This window comes from Ctenocephalides felis, unplaced genomic scaffold, assembly GCF_003426905.1.
Source record: "Ctenocephalides felis isolate EL2017-DRISC unplaced genomic scaffold, ASM342690v1 CF-g0.4_SCAFFOLD_03570, whole genome shotgun sequence".
In the NCBI taxonomy this organism is placed as follows: domain Eukaryota; kingdom Metazoa; phylum Arthropoda; class Insecta; order Siphonaptera; family Pulicidae; genus Ctenocephalides; species Ctenocephalides felis.
In genome coordinates, this window is record NW_020539724.1 from 26,563,379 (window position 1) to 26,581,276 (window position 17,898).

The 17,898-nt window shown below is 29.3% G+C and overlaps 2 protein-coding genes across 2 annotated transcripts; both read left to right on the forward strand.

Annotated features, from left to right (window-relative positions):
• Positions 1-11,448: 11,448 nt before the first annotated feature.
• Positions 11,449-15,224, forward strand: LOC113383688. The gene is made up of 6 exons (XM_026621938.1): positions 11,449-11,856; positions 12,221-12,363; positions 14,339-14,461; positions 14,532-14,630; positions 14,705-14,999; positions 15,212-15,224. The coding sequence occupies exons 3-6, from the start codon at positions 14,359-14,361 to the stop codon at positions 15,222-15,224; spliced, it is 510 nt and encodes a 169-aa protein (XP_026477723.1). The 5' UTR covers positions 11,449-11,856; positions 12,221-12,363; positions 14,339-14,358.
• A 345-nt stretch (positions 15,225-15,569) lies between these two features.
• LOC113383689 lies at positions 15,570-17,274 on the forward strand. The gene is made up of 2 exons (XM_026621939.1): positions 15,570-16,647; positions 17,245-17,274. Exons 1-2 carry the CDS (start codon positions 15,613-15,615, stop codon positions 17,272-17,274), a joined length of 1,065 nt encoding a protein of 354 aa, XP_026477724.1. The 5' UTR covers positions 15,570-15,612.
• Positions 17,275-17,898: the final 624 nt, after the last annotated feature.

Here is a 17,898-nt window from a genome sequence, read left to right on the forward strand (position 1 = left end):
ATAATTCAAAAAACATTTCACTTGTATTGACAAGGTGAAGAATCGATAAATTTTCATGAGTTAGGTCTAGCGGTTCGGAGATATGGAGGAAAAAGTAAAAAAAATGAGCCATTTGGCGGTCAAAAATGATCATTAGACATATGCCAGTCAAATTATCAGATATTTTATAGAGATTTTAACAATAAGTATACATTTTGTTAACATTTCTATGGGTTCCGTACCAATGCTTATGCGTTAGACAGCGACGCGGCGCTTACGCGCTTTATATTTTGTCCCTATGCAGTTAAAGCAGTACGATTGCTTTCAAAAAAATTTCAGATCTTCTACAATATGTCAAAATACAGAAAAAAAAATTTTTTTCAAAAAAAAAATGTTTTTTTTAAAAAAAATTTTTTTTTTTTCAAAGAAAAGTTATTTTTTGTCAATTTATAGTTTCTCAAAAAATCTTATTCTTTCAAAGTAATTTTTTTTTTCAAAAATGTTAATTGTTTTTAAAAAAATAATAATTTTTGGTACGGGAAGTTCCAGCAATTTGCCTTAAGGCACGATGCCTTAATTGCCTTAAGACAGAATTCCACTTACAGCTAGTTTTGTCATATTTTTGATGATTCTTACATATACTAGATGACCCTACAGACGATGTCCTGCATCCATTTCCACAATTCAAAAGTTCCAATTTTTTTAATAACCTATACTGATATTTACCAATTAGTTAAAAATTATGTTTTTTACACTACAGTCTATACGGAAACGTATATACATCAATATGGGTGATCTTAAATGTACAACTGCTTTAAATAAAATGATGAGTCTTAGAACCCACACTTGACTCCTTAATTATACTGTGGCATTCAAATCCTCCATGTAAGACCATCAAACAAACAAATATTGAAATATGTTCAATGAAATAGTATATTAGAAATAAACACTACAATTCATTGAACAAATTTATGTCCAATAGCTCAATTTATTTTAATGCCAAGGGTTAACCAATATTTTTAGTCATACCTGTAGATGTAGATGTATAAATAAATGATTTTTTGTTTATTCACCACTAAGACATCGATTTGCCAATTTTGTCACACAAAATTCATCGTCTGCCCTTGTGATTTATAGCATAATATGTACGTGTTGGAAGTTGCAGTATAACGAATTCAGAAAGAATTAATATATAGTATCAAAATAGTTGCTTCAAAAATGTTGCCCATAATTTTTAAAATCTCGAACTATATATTAATTGTTTTCAGTAATAATAATATCTAAATTAAATTTTTCTTAATAATAATTAGAAATACATTATGACTTTAGTTCATATTTGAAGTGAATAAATTGGTCAAATCCTATTCATATGTGCACTATTCTATCTACAATCAACGAAATTAGTGCAGTATATGGAGAGGAAAAATAGTATAACCTGTGAACTTTTTTACTATGCTCCAATTTGCATGATATTTTGAAATCTCTTGAAACAAGTTAATTTGTTGAAATAGATGAAATACGATTAATTGTAATTTTAGTGGAAATAGCACTCATAAAACTATTTGATTTAAATGAAAAAAAAACAGGCCCTTAACACTACTCATTGTAAAGCTTTCACCCTATGAAATATATAAAATGTAACACCTCGCCGCTAGACAGCTTCAAGTGCAACAATTAAATTTCGAACGAAATAGAAAAACGACTTTGCTTTTTTATATCTATCACGATTATTCCTAAGATACGTTATAAAACACCGATTTATTAAGATTATAATTGATATAATTTTGTTCATTAACTTCCCGTAGGGCAAGTTATAGTAATCGCAAAAAAATCGAAAATGAAAATTTTTGCATTTCTCGACGTTTCAAAGGTTTCTGAATATTTTGGCATACCTTAAAAAAATGGATGTATGTGTGTGTGTGTGTGTGTGTGCGTGTGTGTATGTATGTGCGGATACAAATTTTCGTCGACGATTTCGGGAACACCGATCAACCGATTTGAATAATTCAAAAAACATTCGATTCGTATTGATAAGGAGACGTGCTGATTAGTTTTTGGCGAAGTCAGGTCTAGCCGTTCCGAAGATACGGGGCAAAAAGTGCCGAAAACGGTAAGTAAGTTTTTAACAGAACGGATTGTCCGATTTTAATAATTCAAAAAACATTTTACTAGTACTGACAAGGTGAAGAACCGATCAAATTTTCATAAAGGCAGTTATAGCGGTTTCGGAGATCTAATGAAAAATAAAAAAAAATGCATTTGGCGGTCAAAATGATCATTAGACTATGCCATCAAATTATCAGATATTTTATAGAGATTTTAACAATAAGTATAATTTTGGTTTACATTCTATGGGTTCCGTACCAATGTTTACGCGTTAGACGTCGACGCGACGCTTACGCGGTTTGATATTTTGCCTTTATGCAGTTAAAGCAGTACAATTGCTTTGAAAAAAAGTTTAGATCTTTCAAAATATGTCAAAATAAAGAAAACATTTTAAAAAAAAAAATAATAATAATAAAAAAAAAATTTAAAAAAAAATTAAAAAAAATTTTTTTTTTTCAAAAATAAGTAATTTTATGTCTAATTGTTTGTCAAAAATCTTATTTTTTCGAAGTAATTTTTTTTCAAAAATGTTAATCGTTTTTAAAAAAATAAAAATTTTTGGTACGGGAAGTTCCAGCAATTTGCCTTAAGGCACGATGCCTTAATTGCCTTAAGACAGAATTCCACTTACAGCTAGTTACATGATTCTCTTTAAAATGTATATTATTGGAGATATGTGCGATAGAAAACGACAAAAGAAACGAATTTTCAGTAGCCAGTAACTCGAAAAGTATTGGTTTTTGGAAAAACATTATTATACATTTTCCTCTTAAAATTAGTTCTTTTATCAATATTCGACATTATTTTGAAAAAGGAAAATTACACTACTGAGAAGAGTTGTCATTCCTCCGGGAAGTGGCAAAGGAGTCTAAATTATTTTCACTTTCGAACTTGATAGTAAGATGAACCTAATTCCAAAATTTCATACAAATTGGAGCACAGTAAAAAAATCAGACTCAAAACGCTCTATTGACTTTAGTAAATATTCCGTATCCAACGCCAAATATATGAATTTTCGATATATTGAAACTGGTAAATAATTTTTTGAATGAGTATTTTTTTGTAATTTGATTTAGTAAAGTAAGGCAAAACACGACTGCATTAGTTGGAAAATAATAATTTGTCAAATTGAATTATGTAAGCTATGTTTGATGTGCAATCACTCAACACAGTGGACAGTCCACAACCGTCAAACGCATGCGCAGACTATTCTTCTGCCAAAAATATAAAATATATTATTTCAATTTTTGGCACATCTCAGCTGCTTTTCGGCAATAATAATGTAAACATTACATTTTTCTTATTCATAATCATAAATATATTATATTTTAATATTGTCTTAGGCTTAGGTGAATTAAAATGTTTGGCAGATGACAGTCTTCATTTGTTTTTAATGTCAAACAATGCTTCAAATATTTTCAATGTACAAATTTACATCAGTTTAAAAATGTATACATTTCACATGCGTTCTTGCAATCGTAAGAAATATATCTTCAGTTGGATTCATTCAAGTGTTTTGAGTTAGACACTATATATTATATAACATATATAGTAATTATATCTTTGGAAATATTTAAAACAATTGTTAATTATTGATCAATATTTATTGATTATTAATTTTTTTAGCTCGAATATTTAATTCTGATAAGTTCAAGCAATTTGCCTTAAGGCAAGATGCCATCAACCACTACTTCTTATAAATATTAGACAATGTTACAGTATTTATAATAATCTATTTGAAAACATTTAATATTCCTCGAACATTTCGTTACGGTACGGGAAGTTCCAGCAATTTGCCTTAAGGCACGATGCCATTTACCACTACTTATATCGTTTTTAATTAATTGACAATTGGTAGACTAGCAGACTGATAGACACGTAAACTGGCACACAGGTAAACAGGTAAACAGATCAATAGTTCAACGGGGGGATAGATACATATTTAGACAGATGAAAGTGTAGATAGATAAATTGGTAGATATGGATAAAATGGTGGACAGGTAAATTCGAAGATAAATAAAATGAACGATATGACAACTGGTAGATAGACTAATATATAGACATGTAGAACCGGATGACAGATGCATTGGTAAACAGGTAAATTGGTTGCCAGGTAAAATGGTGGATTGATAAACAGGCTGGCAGGTAAATTGGTAGACAGGTAAATTGGTAGACTGACAAACAGGTTAACAGGTAAACGGGTGAACAGGACTAGATATAACAAATATGCATTTTGGTTCAAATTTTTAATTGAAAGTAAAACACGGCGAAGCGCGAATGAGTACAGCTAGTATATATATATATATATATATATATATATATATATATATATATATTATATAAATAGATGTATATCTGACGGTGAATTATTATGGATTCATAAACCTTGCATCCAATCACCGTGAAAATTTAGGAAACTGTTAGGTATATCCCCGGACAGGTTTACGCATATTTTGATTTAAACCAAATGTTAGGGGTTGACTGCCCTACAGACTTTTCTTTATTTTTTCAGTCAATTTTTATCTGTCTGTACATATATTCGAATTGCTACCACTTAGGTTATGTTCATTTCTTGGATAGAAAGTTGACAAAATCATATTATTTATGAATATATAAAAGATAAAGCTCGTTGTAGCATTCCATAGAATGATATAAGAATATGAAGCATTTACAAAAAAATAAACGCTTATTTCAATCTAAAGGAAGAATAACGATGTAACAGTGATGATTTCAACTCATCAACAAGCTTTTTGGAAACCGTAAAAATCTTTCGAGCTTGCACTCAAACATTTCCCCATGCTCGTTTTTACATTATGTTTACAATTCAACTTCTCTTTAGTATTTGCTATTTTGAGGGAGATATAAATTCAATTTAATTTACACTTTGGTGACGATATAGAGTTCGCCCTTGTCTATCTCACTTCTGGTAAATTAGCATTCACTGCAAATGTTGTGTGAATCAAAATACAGAATCATATTAAAAATCACAAAAAGCGTGACATGATACACATAGAGGAGTGATATTACATAGAAGATGTTTTTTAAAACAGCGATCGTTTAAATTATCATTTTTCGCCGTGCAAGAATAATGCTAGATTTCGAGGTGCTCTTTACGAAAATAAACTTTTCCACCTCAAATTTGAACGGCAAGTTGCCGCTATATTGGAAAAATGGCGTCAAACAACAGCTTTTTTAAAATATCTCCTTTCTGGCTGATTCTACGATAAAAGTATCTATGTACGAATTAAACTAGATAAAATTTCCTACAATTCTTTAGAAAACCGTTTTTTTGTAAAATTGATAGTTTGAGAGTACGGCCGCCTCAAAGTCTTTGCTGCTCTCGCCGTAGTATCAAATCTCTCCGTATATGACAGCACTTTGAACTTGACCACATTCTCTCTAATAAATAAATATTTTCAATGTTAAATTAAGCGAATAAGATCTAGAAATAAAATAATTCAAATATTTTTCTATATAAAGTAGCAAGGTAGCTATGAGTAAGTAGCTTGAAGTGTTAAAAAATCAGCAAAAAAAAAAACAGAAAAATATTTAAATTATTTTATTTCTAGATCTTATTTCAAATATTTTCAATGTCAAACAATGATAAGCGTTTTAACGGCCCGGCCAATTTTCGCCAAAAACTAATCAGTACGATTCCCAACCAATATCTTTCTTTCTTTTTTTTTGAACTTTTGAAATCAATTCACAATTGTGGGCTAAAAATGTGGACGAAGTAATTTTTTTAAGGGTAAGATATAGTAATCGCAAAAAAAATCGAAAATGATAAGGTTCCTAAACATTTTGGAATACCTTAGAAAAAATGAATATATGTGTGTGTGTGTGTGTGCGAATACAAATTTCGGTCGATAATTTCGGGAACACGGTTCAACCGACTTCAATTATTCAAAAAACATTCGATTCGTATTAATAAGGAGACGTGCTGATTAATTTTTGGCAAAAGCAGGTGTAGCCGTTTCGAAGATACGGGGCAAAAAGTGCAGAAAACGGTAACTCAGTCTTTAAGAGAACGGAGCGTCCGAATTTAATAATTCAAAAAACAATTTACTTGTATTGGCAAGATGAAAAACTGATTAAATTTTTGAAAGGCAGATCTAGGGCTTTCGAAGATCTAGTAAAAAAGTAAAAAAAATGCCATTTGGCGGTCAAAAATGATCATTAGATATATGCACATTAACAGATATTTTATGAAGATTTTAACAATGTGTTTCAATTTTCTTTACATTTCTATATGTGGTTTGTTCTTTAAACGGCGACGCGGCGCTTCTATTTCTCGTCTCTATGCAGCTAAAGCTGTGCGATTGCTTTGAAAAAAAGTTCAAAATTTCCAAAATATTTCAAAATGAAAAAATATATAATATTTCCAAAAAAAAATTTTTCCACAGATTAAATTTTTCTCAAAAATTTGAAATTTCTCAAAAATCTAAATTTCTTCAAAGTTTTAAAAAAATATTTAATCTTTTATAAAAAAAATTAATTTTTGTTACTGAAAGTTCCAGCAATTTGCCTTAAAGCAGGGTGCCATACACCACTAGTTACTTTTCTACTAATCCCAAAGAAACGTCTCGGCGTAAATCTGACTAACGATAGTCCTCATCGAGTTACATGGAATGGCTTTTAAATGTTTGTAATCGTTATTGATAAAAGGCCAAAATTCGGATCACACACATTAACACATACAAACTTTTTCCAAATTTGGTCTCATTCAATTCAGAATCACAACAAAATAACATATTGGATGAATAAATATAATGTAAGCATACTCATAAAGAACAAAATATTAAAAATTAAAAATTTAAATTTACACAGAACCTACCCAATGAACGATTGTTAAAATAAGAACTATTTTCTTTGAGAAACCTATTTAGAAAAACATAAATGATCAAACCATCTGAAACCAAAAAACTTTGGAAGAAATAGGCCATAGAGAAAATATAGCCTATTAATGCAATACATATATATATATAAGTTCTGCTAATTTACTTTTCATGTAAACTTATATAAACGTCATCGTCCAATTTATAAGCTCTTGCATTTTGTCTATAAAATACGAATAATGAAGGTTACAGTATTCATAGTAATATATTTAAAAACATTTAATAATTTTTTATAATAATATATTTGGTCCCATTTAATATTTTTCAAATATTTCATCACGGTACGAGAAGTTCCAGCAATTTGCCAAGGCACGACGCAATACACCACTAGTTTTAACTTCCCGTAAGGCAAGTTATAGTAATTGCAAAAAAATCGCAAATGAAAATGTTTATATATCTTTACGTTTCAGAGCTTTCTGAACATTTTGGCATACCTTAAAAAATGGATGTAGTGTGTGTGTATGTGTGTTTGTGTGCGCGGATACAATTTTTCGTCGACGATATCGGGAACACGGTTCAATTGATTTCAATTATTCAATAAACATTATTAGTTTTTGCATAGGCAGGTCTAGCCGTTTCGAAGATACGGGGCAAAAAGTGCCAAAAGCGGTAACTCAGTTTTAAGAGAACGGAGCGTCCGATGTTAATAATTCAAAAAACATTTTACTTGTATTGACAAGATGAAGAACTCATTAAATTTTTGGGAAGGCAGATCTAGCGGTTTCGGGGATCTAGTAAAAAAAACTAAAAGAAAATGCCATTTTGAGGTCAAAAATGATCATTAGACATATGCACATCAATTTATCAGATATTGTATGGAGAATTTAATAATGTGCATCAATTTTGTTTATATTTCTATGGGTTTCGTAATATCGTTTATCCGTTAGACGGCGACGCGGCGCTTACGCGCTTCGATATCACTTCTCTATGCAGGTAAAGCAGTGCGATGCTTTAAAGAAAAAGTTCAAAATTTCCAAAATACTTCAAACTAAAAAAAAAAACATTTTTTCCAAAAGTTTATTTTCCAAAAAAGTATTTTTTTTTTTCAAGAATTTAAAATTTCTCAAAAATCTAATTTTTTCAAAGTTTAAAACACATTTAATCTTTTTTAAAAATTTAATTTTTGGTACGGGATGTTTCTGCAATTTGCCTTAAGGCACGATGCCATACACCACTAGTTTGTTTCATTTTTTTCTGTACTTTTGTAAAGTTGATAAAGAAATTATAAAAAAGATAATAGTATATAAATTTATTGCCTTTGTGCACGATGATTTAAAAATGACCTAAAATTCACTTGTATACCCCCTTAAACATAATTTACAAAATGAATATAAGAAAAAAACAATCTTTTAATTTATATAAGTGCCATATAATACAGAAATGTCATATTCAAGAGTCCATTGTAGAAAGTACTAGGCGTTTACGATGCGCCTGTCACAACATAATGGAATTATAGCAATAAATTTTGCATAAAAGTATTTGTTTATTGAAACTAACATCGTTATATAATTATCCAAATGTAATCAAATTTGTCGATAGCGAAATTTGGAACAATTGCTACTTTATGTAAAGATTAACTAAAAGACAGTATAAATAGGTCAGCGACATTGGAACATAACCTCAAAAATAAATACACAAATTCTTTCAATGCACGTATTTTGCTGAAGTATTTTGGGAATGAAATACTTTATTACATTTTATGAAAAATTTATCAAAAATTTATAATTTTAAAATGTATCATTTTTGACATTTGTTACCCAAATATAAAGTTATAATCAGTTTAAAATTACTTACTTTGATTGAAAGTTACGTCTAGCACTTTAACACACATTAAAACAAATATCTGCACAATCACAATAATAATAACAACAATTAACAACTTCAATTATTATTTACACAACCATCACCAACAATTTTTTTAACTCGACCTGTTATCTAGTATAACCGCACAACAAATCTCTGACACCTGAACAGCAGAACAGCTGTATTTTGGTGTTGCCCGAATGCATGAATATTTGGATCTTCAACTTTTTAGTACACTTTAAATTAAAGTTAAAATTAAATAAAGTTTATTTGCTATTTTTAAAATAAAAACTAGTGGTGTATGGCATCGTGCCTTAAGGTAAATTGCTGAAACTTTCCGTACCAAAAATTAAACTTTTAAAAAAAGATTAAATATGTTTTAAACTTTGAAAAAATTATATTTTTGAAAGATTTTTAATTTTTGAAAAAAATATATGTTTTTTTTGGAAAAAAACTTTTGCAAAAAAGTGTCTTTTTTAGTTTTAACTATTTTAGAAATTTTGAACTTTTCAAAGCATAGAGACAATATCGAAGCCGTCTAACGGATAAACGATGTTACGAAACTCATAGAAATGTAAACAAAATTAATACACAATATTAAAATATCTGATAATTTGATGTGAATATGTCTAATGATCGTTTTTGACTTCAAAATGTTTTTTTTTACTTTTTTACTATATCTCCGAAACCACTAGACCTGCCTTCCCAAAAATTTAATCAGTTCTTTATCTTGTCAATACAAGATAAAATTGAGTTACCGTTTTTGGCACTTTTTGCCCCGTATCTTCGAAACGGCTAGACCTGCCTATGTCAAAAATTAATCAGCACGTCTTCTTATTAATAAGAATCGAATCTTTCTTGAATAATTGGAATTGATTGAACCGATTTAATATAATAAATTTATATTATTCAATATTTTAGCCTTGTATTCTTTAAACTTTTTGCAAAATATTTTTTTTTGTTTTTAACCATTAAATTTTGTTATTATAACAATTTATTGACCTCAAAATTTTCTTTTTTCTAAACATAACAATTTTACAACAATTTATAATACTCCGAAATGTTTTTTTTTTCATAATAATAAGGTTATGATCAATGTTAACGTTGATTTAATTTCCATTTGGCCGTAGGAAATTTATATAATATACACTCGCTTTTCCTACTGTTGGTTTTACAATCAACTTCGGTGTCTTATTTTTATTTAATTTATTTAAATTAGAAATAAAATAATATTTCAGGCGTATTTGTTTACTATTTCGGTTATACTAGTCTTTCGTAGCGCTCAAAATGACCACTACGAACGCTTCAGTCAATTTAAGTTTCCCTTCCATGCTTTCCAATGGCTATGTGCGAAGGCATGGAAGGGGAAGTCAAATAGGCCAAAGCGTTCGTAGTGGCTACTTTGAGCATTAAATGTAGCTATTATAACCGAAATTTTAAACAAAAACACATAAAATATTTGTTTATTTCAAATTTAAATAAGATAATTAAAAATGAGCCACCAAAGCTGTTGTGTAGTGGGTTGTAGAAATACCGGCAGAAAAAGTGACTGCAAATTCTATTCATTTTCTACAGCTAAGTGGGAAGAAAATCAACGAGAAAAGTGGATCGCTGCGGTTAGAAGAATAAAGTAAGTATCATAACCTTATTGTTATAAAAGTATAATTCGGAGTATTATAAATAGTTGTAAAATTGTTATGTTTAGCAAAAAGAAAAATTATAAGTCAATGAATTGTTATATTATCAAAATTTAATGCTTACTGTATACTTACTAATTATTGTATATTGATTATGTATAACTATTATCTATATATTAATTACATTTTATTGTATAATAATTGTAATTTTATGATTAAAAGAAAAATAAAAGTTATCACATAGCGCTAAAATGCTTATTTTGCAAACAGTTTAATTAATACAATGCTGAAATAATGCAAAATATATATTTGTAGTGTTGAGGGATCACCGCCGTGGGTTTCCAAGCCCTATTATCGCATTTGCAGTGAACATTTTATTAGAGGAAAAAAATCGGACGAGGTATTGAGTCCTACCTACTTGCCAACAATATTTCCTTCAATTTACAAGCCTCGAAAAGTTAATGTAGTTTTTTTTTCCTGCAATTTTATTTGATGGATGATGGAATCAAATCATGTCTTTATAATAATGTCTATTGTAAGTCTTTAGTTTGACCAAAAATAATAAAAAAGTGAGTAAATTAATTTATTATTTACTTATTCTATTGATAAAATATTTTTATCATTATTATATTGCTTTTATTAAGAACTATTCCAAGATTATGACATAAACTTTGAGGCACTTAACCTTAAAAATGTTTACTGCATTTCTTTATTTAATTAATCATTATACTTAATTATGTTTTAAGAACGTTGAAGTAAATTTAATAATTTCAATAAACATTCAGCGTTCACATTATTACTGTATCTTGTTTATTATTATTTATAACAATTATTTAATATCTTTTTTGTTTAACAAACATATGAAACCCATGAAAACCACACACTGATAGCCATAATTAGTTCATATTTATTACGGCGCTGCATGGGCGCTGCAGTCACGCTCTGGGGCAGAAGGTCTATGTCTATGGGTCTTATGTTTACTTATCTATGGTCTATGCCTATGGGTCTTTGGTAGGTTGGTAGGACCTTAGGACCCTTTAACTAGCACTATGAACATTAAAGTAGGGGAAGGAGAAGGAAACGTGAATGAATTGTATTGCAATTTGCTAGGAACGCGTGTATATTCGGGTCTTCAAACATTTCACACTTTATTAAATAAAGTTTTATGCTGTTTTTCAAAATAAAAACGAGTCTATCGGATTATGATAGAAACTTTTATTAGAATCCGCTTTTGATTTATTATCAAAATTGTGACTAAAAATCATATCTAATAGCACGCCATAATTTTACGTCGATTGATGTTTATATTTTCGTGACATTAATACGAAATCAAGACCAAGATATAGATGCATTATAAGGTCTACGATTCAAAGTAAATTCAAAGACAAGATAATACAAGTGAAATTTAATACCCTACCGATCCTAAGATTTGACAGGTTAGTTCTATAATATATGAATACAGTAGAACCTCGATTATGAGGACATCATACCTACAATTCGAATTTTTGCACGATTTATGCTGCAGTTTAGTATATGTATGTAAAATAATCCAAGAAAATATATATGTACATACATAAGCAAATGTTAATTTCTTATTCAACATTGATTTTTGTTGATATCTATGTATGTATTTGTTATTTTTGATAAATACACATCATTATTCTTCATACATTGGAGTATCCGGATTTTTGATTATCCAAATGCCTATCAACAACAATTAGTCCGGTTAATCGAGGTTCTACTGTATATGAATGATTTTTAATGAAAACACTGAATTCATATTTTGCTTGGCATTTATAGGATTCACCGGCGATCATTACTTAGGGGGAAATTATCGTCTCATGATAATAATAACATTTATATATAAATTTGTCGACGGATAGATTTTGAAGACCTTATATTATTGTCGATTCATCAGTCAAAGAATAGTAATCCTACCTCAGGTAACTAAATACAAGTTGTTTAGATATTTATTTTAAACTAGCTGTACCCATTCACGCTTTGCCGTGAAATTAAAAAGTTGAACAAAGATGTGTATTTGTTACATTGAATTTAACGTTACTACTATCTATTCAACAATTTATCTACTCAACAATATGCCTTTGAAATTACCTATCAACTTGTTATTCAATCTACCATTTTACCGGCTTACGAATTTACTTGTCAACCCATTTACCTATCAACCTGTTTATGAATGCACCATTTTACCTTTCAACCAATTTACCTACTTTCCAATTTACCTGTCATTTTGTTCTAAATGTCTATCAATTAACCTCTTCAAAAATTTGCCTGTTTAACAATTTGTCTACTAATTTATCTATCAACCTGTTTAACTATCTACCATTTCACCGGCCTACAAATTTTCCTGTCATCCTGTTCTAAATATCAAGCAATTAATCTGCCCACCTATTTATTTATCTACATATTCGTCTATCTACCATTTTACATATCCTCTAATTTACCTATCCACCAATTTACCTTCATAAATTCTCTAATTCACCAAAGCTCAAATTGATTCTACGTTTTAGTTAGAAAACGTTTGTATGAGAAAAAGAAAAGGCTGTTTTTAGGATTTTTCCGGTAATTTTCCGAATTTTTCTCGCCGTAAGAACCATCCTTGGACTTCAACGAACATTTTAAAAAAAGAATTGGCCAAATTGGTCCAGGCGTTGCTGAGTTATGCGCTTACCAACACATTTTGCGATCCATTTTTATATATAAGATGATGTTGTCTTTAAATCAAGTATTCTATATTTTTTCTGAAAATTTATATAATAACTAGCTGACCCGGCAAACGCTGTTTTGCTAAGTAAGGTATATTCTAAACAATTTCTAGAGAATCAAAAATATTAATACTTTAAGTGTATAAGGATGTGTTGTTTGAATGCTATATAAAATGAGGTATTACAAACCCTATTAGTTTGTCTATATTTTGTTAATACAATCAAGCTGGAAATTTTATAATTCTAGTTTTATACTTTCTATAGAAAACATGGTATAATCCAATTCCAAGTCTTTTTTGGTCTTTCGACTTATTGATTTTGTTTCAAGTTTTTCAGATTTTTTTTGGATTCTGGATTTTGTGTATAATTGTAAATAATACTACTGAGCTTATAAAAAAATTTCAAATTTCTGCGAGGAGAGATAGAAAATGAATTAAGTATTTCTTCTTTGACCTTTTTGAAAAGTTTCAAGTAACATTTGATGAATTAAAGCAAATTTAATAAAATGTATATATGTAGAGCAGGGGAGGCACAAAGGTCCAATTTGACTTTAAGCAAATATTAATTATATTATAAAAATCAAACTAATTATATCCAATTCTAATTATAACCAATTATTCGACAAACTATCCCTTTGATCGATACCAAATTTAGATTTTGAATTTGAATAACATGAATAAAAAATAATAGAACCTAGAAAATGTTTTATAAATACCAATAAGTATATAATTATACAATATGATTTGCAAAAAAAGAGTGCTACAACACAAAAAAGTGCATTTTCATATTAACATTTCAAAAAAGTTGATATTTTGAGTTTCTAGTAAGGGATCGTTCAAGTATTACGTAAGCAGATTTATTACAATTATCTACCCCACCCATCCCCCTTGTCAGCAAAAGTAAGCAAAGCTCTTACCCCCTACCCCCATGCTTATGTAAACATTTCGCAATTAATGTAAAAAAATAAAAATACTACCTATGACGTAATCATCATCCAGACTCTCCTGCCTCCCATGTCAACCCAAGCTTACGTAATACTTGAACGGCCCCTAACACTTGGGATCCGTTTATTAATGTTTTTGTGTATAAATATAACTACGAACAGGACTACGTACTATAATTTATCAAGAAGATAATGTCTTTAAATCAAGTATTCTATATTTTTACTAATAATTTATATAATGTTTTCTTTTAGATTTTCAAACATTTATAGAAATGAACAAATCAGAAGTATCTCCTTCACAGCAATTAGAAAATAACTCTCATGTCACTGGAGAATGTTCTGCTGAACAATCAGCAACTCCAAGGACCAGGCCAAGTAATTATAACTCTAAATACTTCAATACTATCTCCAGAAAGTTACTGATAAATGAATTTTATGTTTTTAGTTAGTAGATGGAGACCTAAAATCCTCCAAAGCAGAAACACTAAAATTGTCAAATGTGGGTTAAAGCAGGCACATATTCCGGCACCAGTTTCCAGCAAAGGTATTATTTTATAATCATTGCAGCAATAATAATTAATCAAATATGGTATTACAACATGTTATTATGTTCTGCAGGGGGTAGCTGCAAAGTGGTGCAGAATGCTGTGATTAAGCGTAGGAGTGCCTTAACACCCAAAAGATGTAATATATCAAAAATGTTGATTCGGGAGGTAAGAAGGATTAACAAACAATGCAATAATTCAAGGGATAAATTGCAACAGAGTATACAATGTTCTGAAAAGTTTGGAAGTATTCCAGAAACATTAAATGTAAGGGCAAGAAATTTTATATTGTCTCGATTAAGAGACCAAACTAAAATACCGAAAGGAAGAAAATTTACAAACGAGGACAAAATTCTTGCTTTAACTTTGTATAAAAAGTCTCCAAAGGCTTACTATTTTTGGAGACAAATATTTATTTTGCCGTCTCCTCAAACATTGAGAAAGTTGCTTTCAGACATACCTTTGTATAGCGGTATAAATGAATGTCTATTTAAAACATTAGGTTCAGCTATTTCTCGTAAAAAGTATGAGAGTAGCAAATACTGTGTTTTGATGTTTGATGAAATATCACTATCTTCAGAATTGTCATATGATCGAAAAAAGGATCACATTGTAGGTTTTGTAGAGTTGGCAAATGGCAGAAAAAGTTTATTTGCAGATCATGCACTTGTTTTCATGATAAAAGGAATAAAGTATCGTTGGAAGCAACCCGTTGCTTTTTACTTTTCCGAAGGTAGGGTAAATAGTTCTGATTTAAAATCTCTGATTGTTGATGTTGCAAAAAAGTTATTTAGTATCGGTTTAAAAGTTATTGCCACAGTTTGCAACCAAAATGCAGCAAATTGCAAAGCGGTTAATAAGCTATTAAAGGATACAGAAGAGTTTTATAAAACAAAAAACCTTCACTCGAATAAACTGTTTTTTGAAATTGATGGCCATGAGGTAGTTCCTTTATATAATCCTTCGCATTTGTTAAAATGCATGAGGAATAATTTTGCTAAGTACAATGTTAAATTTGTAGGTTTAAATGGAAACAAATATGAAGCATCTTGGAAAGACATCATACATTTTTATAATTATGATGGAAGTTCAAGCTTGTTTCGTCGTTGTCCTACATTGACTGAAAACCACCTTGATCAAACAAAAATAAAACATATGAAGGTCAGTCTTGCTGCGCAAGTATTTTCTCAGCGAGTAGCACGTGGACTTCAAAACTCTCGTTACCAAGTAGCAGGTGGAAGTGTTACTTCATTTGGTACTGGAGAATTTTTGATGTTCATGGACTACTTATTTGATAGTGTCAATGGATTATCAAAATTGCCATTGAATAGTAATCAATTTCGATGTGCAATTTCGAATAAGTCAGTGCACACTACATTTTGGCATGAAGCCAAAAGAGTTTTGAATTCAATGCAGTTCATAAAAACCAAGGGTTTACTTAAAGTTTTAACAAAGCCTCCTTGCATTAAGTACTGGATTAAAACGATAGAGGGTTTGAGTTATATTTGGCATAAATTAAAATTAATTCAGGGTTTTAGTTACTTATGTACCAGAAATTTTAACCAAGATCCCTTGGAGAATTTTTTTGATTGCATAAGGAATCAAGGGGCTTTGAATAATAATCCAAGTTGTTACTCATTTGTGTCTGCCTTTAGAACGTTGCTAGTCAACAATTTATCATCTCGTCATTTACCATCTGCTAATTGTGAGATTGATGATACAACCGGGTTACTTGCCACATTTCGAGTGTTTTCGAATAATGAAGATGTCTTGGAAACTGACTCTCTAATCAATATGTCTATTGACTCAGAACCGTTTCATTTCCAGGACATGTCATTGTACAGTAAACCTGCTAACGCTTATGTTGCAGGATATTGTACTAAGAAACTTATCGGATATGTTGGTGACTGCCATGTTTGTACATCTGAACTATTAGCAGATCCAATTGACAAGAATGAAGCTTCTTGGATTGCATCTAGAGATTACACAGGTCATTCGTTTTTGGTCCCAGGAACTGTATTTTTTGATCTATTTATTAAATGCAGTCAAGTACTAGATCATTTTATTAAATATTTATGTATTGAGGATAATCTGAAGATGAAGTTTCAAATATTATTAGAAAAACATGTATTAAATAATTTTAATTTTCTTTGCCAAAAGCATAATTTAAAACAATTCCTTTTAGATTCATTTATATTATTTTTCATTAACACTTGGTATAGAACTGTGAATAGGTATCTCACAGGAAAATATATAAATAAAAATGAGCAGGACCCAGTAAAGAAAATGGCTTTAGCCAAATGTAAAAAAAGTATCAGATCTAACAGTGTTCGCCTGAAGCACAAAAATTCAAATATTTTTCCGGTAAATATTCGTTAATTTGCATTCCCATCATAATTGTTTCCAATTTTTTATTGCTCTCGTTTTTATTTAATATTTTCCTGGTAAACATTCATTAATTCATATTTTCATTATTATTTTAAATTTTTTATGGCTCTCATTTTTATTTTGCAAGACATGTTTTTCTAATTTATTTAGAATTGATTACAGTTTTCCTCCAGATACTATGATGTATTAGTATAATGCATTTAATAAATATTTCAACTTTTACAGCCTGTTACTTGCTGGGTGTGGTCTGTGTAATTTCTATATCAATTCTTGATTTAATAAATTGTTGAAAGCAACTTAAAGGCAGATTTTTTTTTTAGTTTTTTTTTATTCATCTTAATTTATTGTTCTTTTATGTTGTTGTATTGTTTATAATTTAAGTTATTTTTATTTATTTTATTTTATATTCTTTTATTTTTTATTCTTTTATGGACTGCATTGAATATGCCACTCTTTCATTGACACTATTAAATCATAGATTTTTACTTCGCATCTTGGTGGTATTCATACTTTTATTTTTGTTTGATGAAAATGGTTGATATAAGTTTAATGTTGTATTTAATAAGATTATTTATTGCATAAACAAATGTGAAGACTTATAAAGCGATCTATATCATGCTTAATATTTCAATGTTGTTCCATTGAGGGTTAGTTTTATAATATTCTTCTCTAAATAACTTGAGCAGCATCCCAATATAGTGTTTAAATTCAGGATATATTTACTTGACTTTGGAAATCAAAAACGTTCCTTTTTTCTTTTGATTCATGAACAATTGCATGTGCATAAAACTCTATTCTGTTCATTGTAAACACAATGTTGATACTTTTTCATCTATTATGGCAATTTTGATGATAATGTTTTCATCATGATCATAACAT

Bases quoted from the DNA above. Each gene is read 5' to 3' on its own strand.
- LOC113383689 (XM_026621939.1), top strand. From the start codon at position 15,613: ATGAGGAATAATTTTGCTAAGTACAATGTTAAATTTGTAGGTTTAAAT. The intron at 16,648-17,244 runs GTATTTTTTGAT...CAACTTTTACAG, and splicing joins CGTTTTTGGTCCCAGGAACT to CCTGTTACTTGCTGGGTGTG.
- LOC113383688 (XM_026621938.1), top strand. From the start codon at position 14,359: ATGAACAAATCAGAAGTATCTCCTTCACAGCAATTAGAAAATAACTCT. The intron at 14,462-14,531 runs GTAATTATAACT...TTATGTTTTTAG, and splicing joins AACTCCAAGGACCAGGCCAA to TTAGTAGATGGAGACCTAAA. The intron at 14,631-14,704 runs GTATTATTTTAT...TATGTTCTGCAG, and splicing joins GGCACCAGTTTCCAGCAAAG to GGGGTAGCTGCAAAGTGGTG.